Raw genomic sequence first — 17,347 nt, 5'->3', positions numbered from 1 at the left:
TGTTACGTCAAGCACTGCTTTCTACTAAACTTAGGGCTTTTATTGTCGGAAAAATTTGACAGAATACCCGATGTATTAAATAAACGGTGGTTCCTTTTCGTTCGTAAAAATGAGAACTTTATGCTGAAACTGATATTTTCATATTTAAGCAATTAAATATGTTAGAATTTTGCTAACCTGGACAAATATTTAATATAAAATCCAGCAAATTTACGATACTTAATATACCTAATCATAAAGAAAATAATGTTCCGTCAAGTACTGCTTTCCACAAAACTGATGGCTCTTATTGTTGGATTTGACAGAATACTCGATATATTAAATAAACGATTAAGCAATTACACATGTTAGAATTTTGCTAATCTGGAAAAATATTTAATATAAAATCTAACTCTAATTCACAATATTTTTCTTATACCTTATTATAAAGGAAAGAATTTTTTAATGTTACGTCGAGTACTGCTTTCCACAAAACTGATGGCTCTTATTGTTGGATTTGACAGAATACTCGATATATTAAATAAACAATTAAGCAATTATACATGTTAGAATGTTGCTAATCTGGAAAAATATTTAATATAAAATCCAACTCTAATTCACGATACTTTTCTTATACCTAATTATAAAGGAAAGAATTTTAATGTTACATCTCTACAAAACTTGTAGCTTTTATTATTAGAAAGATTTGACAGAATACTCGATATAATATATACTTAAAAGAGTGCGCAAACAATAAAGTTTTGCATACGCTCTACTAAACGGAAGTTGCTAATTAACAGGGAGAAGTGAAGGGAACGGGATGCCTTAAGGAGCCGACGATGGGAGCTCGTCGAGAAACCGAATTGTTTCATTGATGAGCGAGCATTCAGGATCGAAGAACGGGCGGAGAAGCGGGTATATTAGATGTTACGGCGTTTACGCGCTCGCAACCCTCTTTCGGACCGTGGCAGTCGATGAATGGTATAATCAGCGGTCGCGTGGCACCCCCGTGCTCCACGAAAGAGAGAGTCCGTGAAACCCGTCCGCCCACTATTCGCCCTCTGATCTGTGCGTGACGTCGGAATCGCGAAAAATCACTTAGTCCGCCTCGCGTCGCGTACTTTTGTACTTCGAAAGTGTTCTTTTCTCTTCGCTCGACATGATCCAATAATTACACGCTCCTCGAGTTGAAAGCAGTTACGTAAATCAAGAAAATCGCAGATTTTGTTTTATTAATTAGATTGTATGAGAAGAATCAATAACCTGTGAGTAATAGTAATTTTAATTTTTATTGAATAATTAAGAAACTTAAACTGTGCGATTGATATATATGGTATGTCTTTTTTTAAGAAATTTTTTATAGGAAATTTCACTATGTACATATTAATATTTTTGTGGTAAATATTAATGAGAGAAACTCTTAGAAAATTCTTCCAATACCATATTGTTGTACGATTACCATGATTTTCAGGGTAAATTTGAAGAGAAGGGTAGTTTTTGCCAGAGAAATTTCCCAAACATCAAAAATTGCTGAATGACGTGAATGAGTTAAAAGCAGTTACGTAGATCAAGAAAATTGCAGATTTTGTTTTATTAATTAGAATGTATGAGAAAAATCAATAACCTGTGTGTGACTGATAGTAATTTTAATTTTTATTGAATAATTAAGAAACTTAAACTGTGCGATTGATATATATAGTATGTATTTCTTTAAGAAATTTTTTATAGGAAATTTTACTATGTACATAATATTTTTTGTGGTAAATATTAATGAAAGAAACTCTTATAAAATTCTTCCAATACCATATTGTTGTACGATTACCATGATTTTCAGGGTAAATTTGAAGAGAAGGGTAGTTTTTGCCAGAGAAATTTCCCAAACATCAGAAATTGCTGAATGACGTGAATGAGTTAAAAGCAGTTACGTAGATCAAGAAAATTGCAGATTTTGTTTTATTAATTAGAATGTATGAGAAAAATCAATAACCTTGTGACTGATAGTAATTTTAATTTTTATTGAATAATTAAGAAACTTAAACTGTGCGATTGATATTAGTATGTATTTTTATAAGAAATTTTTTATAGGAAATTTTACTATGTACATAATATTTTTTGTGGTAAATATTAATGAGAGAAACTCTTATAAAATTCTTCCAATACCATATTATTGTACGATTATCATGATTTTCAGGGTAAATTTGAAGAGAAAATTCTCTCCGTGTAATTTTTGCCAGAGAAATTTCCCAAACCCAGATCAGAATGACGTGAAATGATCATCTAATTATTTAGAGCGGCATATACAAGCTTGGGAATTTCATGTCGATTTTGGCGTTGAATTGGCCGAAAAGAGACACACGTCGCCCCTCGCGTCGATTCTTGTCGACGACGTGCGATAAAAGGCGTTCACGCCCCGTGAATGGCAGAATATATGACGAAGAGACGAGGGCCGATAAAGGGACCCCGAAACGACAGCCGATCGCTGTATCTCGCTTATTGACGGACACCGTTGAAGAGCGAATTATTTGTGTGGTTAATAATGGGACGGCGTTGACAGTCGATCGCGCCCGCTTATCTACTCCGGAGAGTAGATGATCCTTCATTATACTCCATCCCTGCTAGATAACGATATTTGTTCTCCTGAATTGTCACCCGAAGGGAGAGAAAGAGGGTGACCGGCTATAAATTGGCGAATGACACTGTAGAAAAAGAATAGAAAATTTGACAAAATATAATTCTTTCTTCGTGTTTCGATATTTTTATCTAAAATCATATTTTACATTTTTCAGCAAAGGCTAAACTTTTGTCTTAATGTATTTCTGTCGGAATATATTTAATTGTAGATTTATGTAATTTTGGTAAATGTTTTGCACTGTTTATATTTCGTTCAACGAGAAAGTATTTTTTCTATATATATATGTATATGTTTAAAAAATTTATTCGTTTCTTTTATTTCTTCGAGATGGCACAGATTCGCTTTTCTGCGACAGATGAATATTTCTGCGCGTTCCGGAAATTCAATGGCGACGACGCAGTTCCCTCTTTATGGCAACCGAGAGATGTTGTCGCTTGCACACAGCCCCCTTGTCTCGTTTTATACCTTCTCTTTTTATCGCTTTTATCATTCGAGACGTCATCCAACTTTCCTCCCTCGTTGCATCCCGGCCAGCTTTTTCTCTCTTTCTCTCCCTCGCTTGTTCTGCAAAAAGACACTACCGCAACTGATAAGATTTATTATAAGACTCGTCTCTTATGTTCGCTTTTCACGCTTGTGTATTTTTGCAGCGGACAAAGCGAGAAAAGAAATTTCTCGCCTGATGACAAAAGTGGCGACTGATCGATGAACGCATCAGCTACGTCATTTTATTCTCAACTTTTTATTTCTCAGATTTTTCTGCAGTTCTCGGTTCTTTCAATATTTCAATATTTTTGTATAAAGTTTCTAATTAAAAATTTCAGTAACATAGTGAACAAATAATTACATCGTAATACGCATTTCATAGAAAATGTCATACACTGACTGAGAGTTCTAGGAAAACCCGAGATATACGTTGATATACGTTGATTTTCTTTTTATTTATTAAAAAGAAATCCTAGTTTATAATTACATAATTAAATTTAACGTGTTATCAAAAGTAGACTTTGACATTTAATAGAAAGAATTCGAAGCTCCCTAAAATATTTGAAGAACTCCTGATACTGCAGACTTGAATGTCTTCCTGCCTCGTCAGTTTAGAAGTATATCAATAAACGGGATGCATTCAACTGCATAAATAATTAAATTAAACAATTGAACGCGTTTATAAAAGATTTGACATTTATTCCAAAGAACTAAAAGCTTCCTAAAATATTTTGAAAGTCTCCTAATTATATGCACTCGTCTTTCTGCCTCCCTTAATCGACATTGTCTTTAGTAGAATATCAATAAACCGGATGCATTCAACTGTCTAAACAATTGAACGCTTTTATCAAAAAGAATTCGAGCTTCCTAAAATATTTGAAGGGTCTCCTGATACTGCACTCGAACGTCACTTTGCCTCCCCTAAACGTCATTGTCTTTGATATAGTATACCAATAAACCGGATGCAGCTGACTGACCGTGGACGGAAGGCGGAGAGATCAGAAAGGCAACGGCGGCGCGATAATCCGCGACAAACGCACCCACGCCTCGCGACCTCGTTGTCTTCTCTTCGCGAGAGTGTGTGTACACTCGACCAGGTGGGAGACAGACCTCTCCACCTGTTGCGCGAACCCTCGTATCCGTCGCGGACCGCCATGTCGACTCACCCGCCAATCGACAATCGCCCATTGGCCCGACGAAATAGTGGGAGCCGCGATTCCGCGTCCGATTGGTCCGCGGCCAATCTTTTCTCCCCCGTATCCTACAGGAGTCGCGCACGGCGGCAGAAGAGTCGTCGGGTTCGTCCCAGATGTGCGATCCGAAAAGTTCCCGTGGAGTGCTAGTCAGTATACCTAGAGCTCGTGTTCGTCAGACATCACATCAGGTCCGAGCAGGAGTGCAGAATCTCTCCCCGGGTTGAAGAATTGTGACAATTAAGGGAAAACACTGAAGACGCGATTGTTTTTCTTCACTATTGGAAGAACCGAATTTTATATTTCATTGATTGTGAGATTCCCCAAAGACGTCGCATCAAGAAGTCAACAAAAGGATCCAGTGATCATCGATAGACGACCGTATATAATTTTCTACGAAAGCGAGTCTGACAGGAGTTGGATGATTTTAATGTTCTTCCCGAAACAGCTGATGAAACAACTCTAAGATGTGCACGATTTTAAGAAACGTTGCCGTCGGTCGCGATTGTGGCATACAATTGATTTGTTAATTATAAAACCAGTCTAGTCTTCGCAAGATAGTATTGCGATAAATAGAATTATTTTTCGGAATATACTTACTATAGAAAATTATCATAAAACTTCAAGATATCTTTTAACTCTCAACACCACCTTCAGCAGTGAATGTGAATTTAAAACTTGGAGAACAGATTTATTTAATTAAAAAATAGTTTTTAACAGCGGTTTTTATCTAAAGAGACGATCATGTATAATCATTTCCGAGCCTTCAACGACAAATATATTTAGGAAATATCTGAAATATTTGGAACCGAAAATCTACAAACATATTTATGTTTGAAATCCTTGAGGAGAAGGTCACCAACAGAATGTTACACGCAGAAAGTTATCTTACCCACGTAAGATAGACAGGATCTATCTAAGAAATGTTGTGATGTATATGTGAGAAAAACAATTAGAAATCAAACGCAGCGATACCGGAAGAGAACGACTCATGGAGATGTCGTCCAAGACTTTACATAACGAGCACATTAAGCGACCTATGAACGCCTTTATGGTATGGTCGCGTGGTCAACGACGTAAAATGGCACAGGAAAACCCAAAGATGCACAATTCGGAGATCTCGAAGAGACTCGGCGCCGAGTGGAAACTCTTAACCGAGAGCGAAAAACGTCCTTTTATTGACGAGGCAAAAAGATTAAGGTGAGCTTGCCAAATAAGAACTTGAACGGAGACTGTTGGTCAAAGTGGTTCAAAAAACACATGTCGGTATTGTCTTTCATTTCTGGGTTATATGTATATTTCCCAATTGGATCCGTTGTTGTCTGCTTAGTCACTGATTTTACTACTTTTTTCTTCATTTCAAATGTAAAAAATGATACATGAATCAATGATGGATTTTGTAGAGGATACAATTTCAACAAGCCAATATTTTAATAATAATTTGCTTTTATATAAACTGCGCTTTTAAACATTTACATCATACATATCTGTAGTCTAATTATTTAGAAATTTTTAAATATAGTTTTTTTTTTTTTTTTAATATTCTATTATATTACCAGAAAGAAAGCTGTTGACGCGTTATTAAAAAAAATGTATTATCTTATAGAGTAAATTGATACACGGAGAGAATTTCCTCTTAGAATTTTTTAGAAGAGTTTTATAAGAGTTTCTCTGATTAATATTTACCACAATAAAAATATTAATATGTATATAATAAAATTCGAGTATATTTTATATCTTATTGTGGTAGACATTAATATTTTTATTGTGGTAAATATTAATCAGAAGAGCTCTTATAAAATTCTTCCAACACCATATTGTCCCAGGATTATCATGATTTTTAGGATAAATTTTCTCTGTGTATAAACCATATTATTATATGAGTTCTCTATTTTGCAACGTATCCACAAATAAAAAATGCAGAAGACGGAGCGCTAAATTTGCGGTATTTTTCGCTCGGCTTTTTTCATAGCCGGCACTAATTGCTTTTCAGTCAGCAATACTCCAGCGAGATGATTGCGTTGATCGAAGGGAGGCTCCGTATCGGCAGATATTGTGGGGATCGGAAACGGCGGGAAAGCGCGCCACGCGATCGTCTCGTACTTCATAATACAGTACATTGTTGCCGAGGAGCTTAGGGGCGTGCTACGAGTTGAATTAGGGTGAGACGGGGTCCGGTATTTATAGAGCGGGGGAGACTCTCTTTATTACCAACCCTGAATATTTAATCACTGTTATGAGTTTATTTAGCTCGCCGGAGCCGATTTTTCGAGCCCGACGCGCTCTTAAAACAGCCCTTCCCTTTCTCTCCCCTTTTCCACCCCCCACCCTCCTCTTTTCAAAGAGACGCCGCAATCTCGCGAGAACCTTCTTCCGCCAAGAGTCCTCGTAACGTCTTGTAAGCTTTATTGAATAACATTATGCAATCTCGCGAAGAAGGGGATTAATTTTAGGAGATCATTTAGTATGTGCAATAATGGTTTTACGGAAACTTTGATAAGTAATTTGATATTGTTCCAAACTTTGTTGTTTATTAATTTTTCGAAGTTTAGATTGTTGGATATATTAAAGTAAAATGACTCTTTTTGATTTATCTCAGTTTGTGACATTTTTTTTTATTCAGTAATTTGAGTATTGCATAAATAATTGCACTAAATATTGTGGTTTCATATTGTTCCAAACTTTGCTATTAATTAATTTTTCAAAATTTATATTGATCGACATTTGACGATATTATATTAAAGTAAAATGACTCATTCTGATTAAATAATAATTGCACCAAATATTAATAATATTTTAATTCTTCTTCTATATGCGTTATTTCCCAGTGAACACGTCAATTTTTAACTATTCTCCAGTATTTTTCAATTATTTCATCCGGTTTTAATTTCTTAAAACAAACGAGATAGAGTGTTAAGTACCTCGTCACTGTCTCTTGATGATATATTATTCAATGATTGAAATAAAAATCTCTCGAGGTTAAAAGGAGCGGGAAAGGAATAGGTTTGCGTGCAGATTAAATTTGAGAACGATCTCGTCTCGGGGAACAAGATTTAAACTGATTCCGCGCTCTAACCCCGTGCCCGCGTTGCAAAATATCCCGACCTCGATTTACATTTCTCCCCGTCGGGAGAGAGAGAGAGAGAGAGAAAAAAAGGAGGAAATGGAAGAAAGAGAGCGAGGGATGTTTTGCGACGGGATGCCGTTGAAATTTTTCGGTGAGACTGCGACGTCGTCCTTATAAATAAATTGCGGTTGCATTCGCGCAAGTGCAAAAAATAGGCAATCGCGAAAGATAATCAAACCTTTCCTCTCTTCGTGTATGCGACGTAAATTATCACATCTCGATTGATCCCCTTCGATTTTATGATATATATAGTAACTTCGTCAATAAATTTCAAGAAAACAGCTCAGTTTCTAAGATAAATTCTCGGCAAAGATTTGCATTAAATTGCGCATCGCAATTTTTTCATTTAATTTTTTACAAGTATAGGATTATCATATACGTATATATATTTTTCTTAGATATCAAAGTTAATAATCTCGATTAATCCGATTTTTATTAACTGTCAATAAATTTCAAGAGAGCAACTCAGTTTCTAATATAATAAATAATTAATGTGAATAAAATAATAAATATCAATGTAAATAAATAAATAAATAAATAAATACCTATACATTCTCGACAAAGATTTATATTAATTTTTACATTGCAACTTTTTTACTTAATTTTACGTTATTGGATTGTCATACATATATTTTTATTAGATATCAAAGTTAATAATTCCGATTAATCCCTTCTATTTCAATTAACTTTGTCAATAAATTTCAAGAAAAAACAGCTCAATTTTTAATATCCATTCTCGGCAAAGATTTGCATTAATTTACACATCGCAACTTTTTTCCTTAATTTTTTTACGTGTATAGGATTGTCGTACATATATTTTTATTAGATGTCAAAGTTAATAATTCCGATTAATCCCTTCGATTTCAATTAACTTTGTCAATAAATTTTAAGAAAAAGCAGCTCAATTTTTAATATCCATTCTCGGCAAAGATTTGCATTAGTTTGCACATTGCAACTTTTTTACTTAATTTTTTTACGTGTATAGGATTGTCGTACATATATTTTTATTAGATGTCAAAGTTAATAATTCCGATTAATCCCTACGATTTCAATTAACTTTGTCAATAAATTTCAAGAAAAAACAGCTTAATTTTTAATATACATTCTCGGCAAAGATCTGCATTAATTTGCACATCGCAATTTTTTTACTTAATTTTTTTACGTGTATAGGATTGTCGTACATATATTTTTATTAGATGTCAAAGTTAATAATTCCGATTAATCCCTACGATTTCAATTAACTTTGTCAATAAATTTCAAGAAAAAACAGCTTAATTTTTAATATACATTCTCGGCAAAGATTTGCATTAATTTGCACATTGCAACTTTTTTACTTAATTTTTTTACGTGTATAGGATTGTCGTACATATATTTTTATTAGATGTCAAAGTTAATAATTCCTATTAATCCCTTCGATTTCAATTAACTTTGTCAATAAATTTCAAGAAAAAGCAGCTCAATTTTTAATATCCATTCTCGGCAAAGATTTGCATTAATTTGCACATCGCAACTTTTTCACTTAATTTTTTTACGTGTATAGGATTGTCACACATATTTTTATTAGATGTCAAAGTTAATAATTCCGATTAATCCCTTCGATTTCAATTAACTTTGTCAATAAATTTCAAGAAAAAACAGCTCAATTTTTAATATCCATTCTCAGGAAAGATTTGCATTAATTTACACATCGCAACTTTTTTCCTTAATTTTTTTACGTGTATAGGGTTGTCACACATATATATTTTTATTAGAAATCAAATTTAATAAATTTTCCAGGCGATATTCTCGATGGCGCCTAAAAAAGCAAACAAAAGGCCATATTTTTCCATCGCAAAATTTCTGGAAAAGAAAGGAAAATGAGAAGGACCGGTAGAGTGGTGTGAAACCGGGCTGAAAGGGGGATGAAAGTAGGGGGAGGGCAATCCGAGGGAAATTTCGACGCGGACGTGTAACGGCGAATCCGCTTTTCTGGCGGATGGCAGCGACGTCGACGATGAGAGGAGGACGGCGGTCGTAAAATAAAAGGGGGAAAACGTGAAAGGGGTGCGCGCGGCAGAGGGTGGGAAGGGGTAGTAGGGGGATGAAGTCGTTCCCTTGGAGCGGAGGCGTCGTCGTATAGGAGCCGGGTTCCCTTGGACCCGCGCCGTCACTGGCCCGACGTAATCTGTCCGTTCGTTCACGGCGACTCACAATGTGGCCCCCGAGATAACAAATAAAGCCCCATTGTCGCAATTGTGTGGATTTAAAAGGATTTGCCCGGCTTCTCCGCACCTCCGCATCGCCGCCGCCGCCGGTCGCGTTCAACGATTCCTCTCTCTCTCTCTCTCTTTCAACCCTCTGCGTGTGTTCCGCAGCCTCTTGCCGATTTCTCGCTTCTCTCGCGGCGAAACGGGGCTTTTCGCGCGCTTCGATGCCGCGTATGAACGTTCTTTTGATATCCCGCCGAAAAATCGACCGATTTATACAGGGTGTCCGGTAACTAACGGACCAATTACAAATGGATTCTTTGGTCAATTTGGGAACGATTTTTCCTCGGCGAAAATGTCGAGAAAGGTCATCATCTTTTACAACTTTCCAATATTTGTCATTACGTATCTTTATAACTAAGTCTCAAATTAAAATTTTATTATAGTAAACTTTACCTGAAATTAACTGAAGAATGTAATTATGTTAGACTTTTAACTCCAAAACGTTTAGTTTTCGAAAAACCCATTTTTTTCAATTGTTTATAACTCGAAAATTATTGACTTCTCAACATTTTTGCTAAGGAAAAATCGTCTCCAAATTGGCCAGAGAATCCGCCCTTAATCATTGGTCCGTTAGTTACCGGACACCCTGTATACGGCTAAATTATGGACGATCCCGATTTCATTAATCGAGGGGATTTTATATCGAACACGACGCATAACAATCGCGCGAGATGAGAATCGCTTGTTTAGCTGAAAAGCCGATCGATAGCAATTACTCGAATTTTGGAATCTATAAAAAATTTTATCCGCTTCAGCGAAAATGTGAAAATCGAGAAGCCGGTTAACTGCAAATATTCACATTACGAAATGACATATCGCTATCTTCGAAATAAAAAAAAAAAATACAAAATACACTGTAAACAAATATGTAATATATTACACAAAAATATGTAAAATTACATAAATAATAAGTGTGAAATTACACGATGGATAATACAAAGTTTTACCTTTTCATTATTTATCATGTAATTTTCCATTTATTATTTATGTAATTTTACATACTGCAAATATTCACATTACGAAATGACATATCGCTATCTTCGAAATAAAAAAAAAAAAAAAATACAAAATACACTGTAAACAAATATGTAATATATTACACAAAAATATGTAAAATTACATAAATAATAAGTGTAAAATTACACGATGGATAATACAAAGTTTTACCTTTTCATTATTTATCATGTAATTTTCCATTTATTATTTATGTAATTTTACATATTTTTTTCCAGTGTACACATGATGATGTATATGTTAACTGCAAATATTCACATTACGAAATGACATCGCTATTTTCGAAATAAAAAAAAAAAAAAAAATACAAAATACACTGTAAACAAATATGTAATATATTACACAAAAATATGTAAAATTACATAAATAATAAGTGTGAAATTACACGATGAATAATAGAAAGTTTTACCTTTTCATTATTTATCATGTAATTTTCCATTTATTATTTATGTAATGTTACATATTTTTTTCCAGTTACACATGACGATGTATATCACTGACTCTCCCGAAATAAACTCTCGCGATGAAACGCGATTAAGTGTCCGTCTCCGCGAATAGCGCTTTCGGCGTTGGCGCACGGCATTCCAGTGACAATCGTAACTAATTGTTATTGTTCCTTGTCGCGACGCGGCGAGCTTATGTCGCGATGGGGGATGATATAGCGCGTTGTTTATCGGCCGCCAGGTGGGCGGAATTGTAAAGATTACGGGCCGATGTTTATGCATTTATGCTGAGTTATTGTCGGCGCGGCTTTACCGATGTTTATGCTGATTTACGCTTTGTGCTATCTGCCGGGACACATTGTCCCCGGAATTATTATTCCGCGGTCGCGACGCTGTTCGCGCCCCCACCCCCTTGAAATTCCAAATTTCCGTGTCCGAAAAACTTTCCCGCCCCTATGCGCTTGCCTCGAATCGAGTAATCTAGCGCGCGGATTCTCAAAGGGTTTCGCGATCGTTATTTATCGTTGCTCTAATACTCGAATTTAATCCAAAGGAACAAAGATCAGAATTTTCTTATATAATATTACAAGGTGTCTAGCGGTCAGGGAAATCGGGTATTCTCAGGGAGTTTTTTATTAAATAAAAATTTTTTATTAAATAAATATTTTATTAAATAAATTATTTTTTCCAAATATATAATTTGCGTAAATCTATATTATAAATCAATTAAATGTTAAATCATCAAATCCTTGAGATATTTTTGCCAACAATGAAAAGGTTCGGAAGTTAAAAAAACAAAATATATATATATATATGCAAGTTATATATATTTGGGAAAAATAATACTAAATAAATCTAAATAATACTAAAAAAATAATACCAGATAATACTAAAAAAGAAAAAATTAATTTCTGGGGTCTTGGAAAATCTGAAAAAGTCGGGGAATTTTTTTCATCGAGTCTGCTGGACAGCCTGTATTATATTTCAAAAATTATACAAAAATCTGGATAATGGTTGTCGTGGCCAACGATAATAATAAAATTTGATTTTCGCGGAATATATATTTATAATTGTAATTATTATAACGGCGTGAAATTTTTTTGACGTTTCTTATCGTCCCGACAAATTTTTTCGCGACGCTCATTGTACAAAAAGAGAAAAGAAAAAAACGAACGCGGTGTGTGCCCACGTATCTCCACCATCCTCCCCTTTTTTTATCTTCACGAGGTGAGGCATAAATAAGCACTGCGTTTGTGCTCCTCTTGGGTATATAATGGAGTATTATGTGTCGGAGATACCGCTGCTCCTTCCTCTCTTTCTACGTCGCGCGAAGACGAGGGCGAGGTATGTGTGTACAAGATACCTTACCTTAGCACAAATATCTATGGTACCCCGTGTTGTATCCCGAGACTGCGATAATACGTCCCATTGTGCGCGAGACGGCGAGAGCACAGTTTACTAAAATTGTGAAAAGGTGGTTATTTCTGCGATAATCGATCGAGACCGTCGCGGTGCAGAAAACGTGAATAAAAATGTACGATAAAAAAAAAAAAGAATGGCACGGGTTTCACATCTCGTGAATGAAATACAAATATGCAGGATACATCCCCGACATTTCACGGTTAGTTTCGCTTTTCGAGAGATATTTGTTTGAGATTTAATTTCACGGACTTTCTATGAAAAAAAATGGATTCTCGTATCAATGTAAAAGATTTGAAAAGATCTCGATATATAATAATGAAAACAATATGTGGATTTTTGCCCAAAGGACATTAAATTAATGACTCTTGCGATCGTGGGATGGTCACGGGATTATATTGTAGACCCAACGCAAGCTAAACTACCACTGCGTTTCCAGTTGCGAAACTATTCAATTAAGCTCCCGCCTTCCGAAAAGCGCGTGGAACCCTTCTCGACTATCCCTTTCCCTTTGCTGACGCATAACGATGTCGATTTCAGCAACGTTATCTGCCGTAACGACGAGCCTCCGCGAATCTGCGCGAAAATTGGGCTGAACAAAGTTAAAGAGAAATTATATGAACTTTATATGAACACCGTCTTCTGTATATATTTTTTAATTTTAATCCATAAATATTTTATGTATCATTACATTTTTATATTTTATATACAAATAAAATCTAATATAAAAATTAATATATTAGATTATATTAAAAAATTAAGGATTGCGACAACAGCAGAACACGTAAAACAGGGTGTCTAGCGGTTAGGGAAATCTGGAAACCGGGTATTGTCAAGGAATTTGATAAATCTGAAATTGTCAGGGAAAAGTCAGGAAATTTTATTATTTATCTGGATTTTTTCGCTACTTTTTCTATTTTTTTCGCCAGTACACTAATTTTCTGTGTTGTATCGTTAATTTATTTATTTTCATCCTCGCTATATTTTATTTCAATGTATTCTATATTTCAAAATATATTATAACATTGCTCAAGAATTATAATATTGTTCAAGAACTTTATTTTAATTCATGGTTTTATTAAAAATTAATGTATTAATTTTCTTAAAAATGTTTTATTTAAAAGTTGATATTAGATACCATTAAATATATTACAATATATGTATTACAATTTGTTAAAATAAATTAAAAATAAAATTCGATATAATATAAATAAAAAAGGTGATCATTTAAATAGTTTATAGTAACACGTTTGTTTCAATTAATTATCGTACACAATGCATAATTGTAATTGACTTAAACTTTTTTGTATTACACGTGCAGGCAAAGTGGCACTTTGTGTGCGTGTTTTCTGTGCGGAAAGCGGCCGATTTCCCACGCCGCCGTCGCAAGATGGCGGCGTGCGATCGGCCACCTCGCGCACAGAAAACGCGCACAAAGCCACTTTGCCTGCACTTGTAATACAAAATATCACTCGTGACCAATTGTCAACTTTCCGCACTTGATACACAATATACTATTTAAATTCCGAACCGTTTCATTGTTAACAAAAATATCAAGGATTTCACGATTTAACATTCAATTGATTTATCAAATGGAAATGGGATCGATTGAAAGATCTGAAAAGGTCAGGGAATTTCGTTCGTTGAGTCTGCTGGACACCCTGATAAAAGAAACGCAAATAGATTTCCAGCGCCAAATTACAGTCCATTTACCGTCTACCTTCCAGAGCTCTTCACATGAAAGAGCACCCCGACTACAAGTATCGGCCGCGTCGGAAGCCAAAGTCCCTGGTGAAGAAGGAGAACAAGTTCGGCTTCACGATAACCCCGTTGATATCGCCCGGCGACGGCCTGTCGAGTCTACCACGTGGTCTTCTGCCACCTCTGGCGCCGCCCGCGCATCACTCGTTGATGTCGCACGAGGACTTGAAGATCCCGCGTTTCTTCCCGCCGTTTCCCTACCCGCTCTATCCGCTGCAGCACAAACTGGGCGATGACTTGAACGGCGGCAAACTGGCCGCCGATCTGGCTCTTCAGGCTCTCTACACCGGCGGCACCTTCTATCCAAGCCATCAGACAATAGCGTCCTGGCCGACGGGTCTGTCGGCGGCCGCTTGCCTGCAACCCAACTGCAGTTGTCCAAGTCCGCCGAAGGAGCCGAAGAGGCCGTTTCCGTCGTCCAAGATGGACGATCCACCTTTTCCGAGCCCGGCCAGGGCTGACGATGACACCGTTATCGCGGAACGAGAAGAACCCAGGTACAGCCTGGAAAGGCGTCACCATCATCACCATCAGCATCTTCATCAGGAGGATCGCTCCCAGGATCGCTTCTCCTCGTCCTCGTCCTCTTCTCCGCCCACGGAGCAGCCGGAAAAATCCTCGACGACGACGACGACGACGACGTCTTCTACGTCGGTCAACAGAATCGACAACGCTCCGTTCTCCGTTCAGAGTCTAACGTCGAGCAGTTCGAATTCGGGCTCGCAGCGCGGACACATCATATGAAGACCGCTTCCGGTTCTCCCGGATCTCAACTTCCGGGGGAACCTGGTGCCGGCCACGTGGCCGGCCGCTGATTGGTGGAGAGTGGCTCCGATGCTCTCGCCGATTCCCCAGACGACGGTCGCGAATCTGAGCACCGGCGTCATCAAGGAGGACGTCGGCCACTTCCAGGACGAGCAGAGGAACGCGACGATCGTGTCGAGATCGCCGAGAAGTGGCGTCCACATCGCCAACGTGCAATGATTCATTTGCAATAATGATCGAGGTGGCGGAGGACGCTTTCAATCTTCGGTATCTTTCTATGTTTCATACGTCCCGTTGAGCCATCTTCAAATCAAAGAACTATTCAAACCAGTTTCGTTTTATATAACTTCGGACACATCTCTCGTAGTCTACAACTAGTGAAAATAATTGTGTATAATTGAAGTGCTCTCCAAAAAAAAAAAAAAATATATATATATATATATATATATATATAGATCGATCGCGTCTAAATAAGTTCGCGAAATAACTTGCGCCGGAAGCGCATTCTGGCGAACGAGAGACTGGAATCGATAACTCGCTACGGCCCCGAAATCCCACAAAGGACGACCGCAAAGGGTCCCTTCGACCGGATCGTGCACGCGAAGCTGGATACTAGAGGAGTCCAATTTTGATGAGATAACCAACCCTCTCTCGCATGCACCACATATTACGAGGAAGGGGAAGAAGAGAGTTGGGGGATGGACACGGAAGGAGAGAAGAAAAAAAGCTCTTCTGGCGGAGGCAAATCTCTTCTTTGGGACGCGGCCGTGCGAAATAAGCCAAACGTTCTGAATGCTAACGTACGAGACGCAACGTACCCCCGACGACGCGACGCCCCGGTTTTCGTTGTATTCGAAACGGTTTTCGCGACGAGAAAAGCATCGATACGAGCCGAAATGGGAGACGCGTGGCTGACTATGGCTGGTTGGCTGCGAGCACAGTAGCTGAGAATTCTTTTCTAATACACGGGAAAGAAGCCGGAAAGACATTTCCCCGAAGGGTTGTCAAAATATATCTCGTTCTATTTCACGAAAGATTGATTTCGTCAATATTATATATATATAGTCAGATTGTTGTCTTGCCTGAACAGAATGATTTTATTCGATTGAATTTTTTCAATTTTGTAGAACGTTGTTTAAAATGTTGTTTATTTGTTTAACGACTCGTTTGTTGATTCATTTAATATTTCGATAATGAATTGAAAAGACTATGATATATATAAAAAGAATTAATAAGAGCCAGTAAAGTGTTTTTCTCTAATTATTTCGTATAGTTGTAAAGAGGAATACGATTATAGAGGAGAAATAATTAAGAGAGAAATTAAAAACATGTTTATTTCGTGGAACATCTGCTAATTTCTGGCTATTATAAATTCTTTTTATATCTAATTTTTCGACAATTCGATTGACATAGAAATTAATGCACATTGGAATATTAGATACGCACGATCTCGTTTTCTTATATTAATGACGATTCTATTGTTGACTGTTGAGGGTGAGTTGTAATTATCGCTCATTCGTCGAGAGAAATCCGTCGATTGCACCTTCTTGTATAATAGAAATTCCCCGCTAATTATCTTTAACGACCGTAGCGAGCACGAATTTTGCATTAGCATGTAACCCTAAAAAAACGGGAGTAAGAATGCAAGTAAACGTAAACCATATCTATAAAAAAGCATGTAGAAACATATCTCTTCCGTCTCTCTTTCTTCTCATTTTCTTTTTCTCACGCAAAATTTTACAAGCACATATTGACGCTTCGATTAATTTGGATTAATCTAACGCGGATGTGCGTTACATTAATCATCGCCTCGACGATTACGATACTATTGTTAATTATTGCTGTAATATATAATGCAACGTAAATCTTGATCCGAATTGAAAAATACTTTACGTGCGCCCCCCTTAACCCCCCCTTAATTTCCTCGCTTCTCTCAAGAGATCATTTATTAATATATGTAGTAAAAAAATTTTTTATACAATTGTAATTATTTTTGCATAATTCGTTATCAAACCCCTTCCGCCCCCCCTTGACCCCCCATCATTTCCTCGCTTCTCTCAAGAGATCATTTATTAATATATGTAGTAAAAAAATTTTTTATACAATTGTAATTATTTTTGCATAATTCGTTATCAAACCCCTTCCGCCCCCCTTGACCCCCCATCATTTCCTCGCTTCTTTCAAGAGAATTATTTATTAGTATACACAGTAAACATTTTTTTAAAATTATAATCGAATTATTTTTGCATAATTCGTTATCAACCCCCGTCCCCTTTTGA

General features: G+C 36.6%; 1 protein-coding gene across 1 annotated transcript; it reads left to right on the top strand.

Moving 5' to 3' along the window:
• The first annotated feature begins 4,351 nt into the window (after positions 1–4,351).
• LOC114935879 (uncharacterized) lies at positions 4,352–15,609 on the top strand. The gene is made up of 2 exons (XM_029308803.2): positions 4,352–5,490; positions 14,270–15,609. The coding sequence occupies exons 1-2, from the start codon at positions 5,282–5,284 to the stop codon at positions 15,045–15,047; spliced, it is 987 nt and encodes a 328-aa protein (XP_029164636.1). The 5' UTR covers positions 4,352–5,281; the 3' UTR covers positions 15,048–15,609.
• The last annotated feature ends 1,738 nt before the right edge of the window (positions 15,610–17,347 follow it).

Source organism: Nylanderia fulva, unplaced genomic scaffold, assembly GCF_048542155.1.
Source record: "Nylanderia fulva isolate GAGA-0341 unplaced genomic scaffold, ASM4854215v1 Scaffold15, whole genome shotgun sequence".
NCBI classification, from domain to species: Eukaryota; Metazoa; Arthropoda; class Insecta; order Hymenoptera; family Formicidae; genus Nylanderia; species Nylanderia fulva.
The sequence above is the reverse complement of the archived record's forward strand: the minus strand, read 5'-3'. Positions and strand labels throughout refer to the sequence as shown.

Bases quoted from the DNA above. Each gene is read 5' to 3' on its own strand.
- LOC114935879 (XM_029308803.2), top strand. From the start codon at position 5,282: ATGGAGATGTCGTCCAAGACTTTACATAACGAGCACATTAAGCGACCT. The intron at 5,491-14,269 runs GTGAGCTTGCCA...TCTACCTTCCAG, and splicing joins GACGAGGCAAAAAGATTAAG to AGCTCTTCACATGAAAGAGC.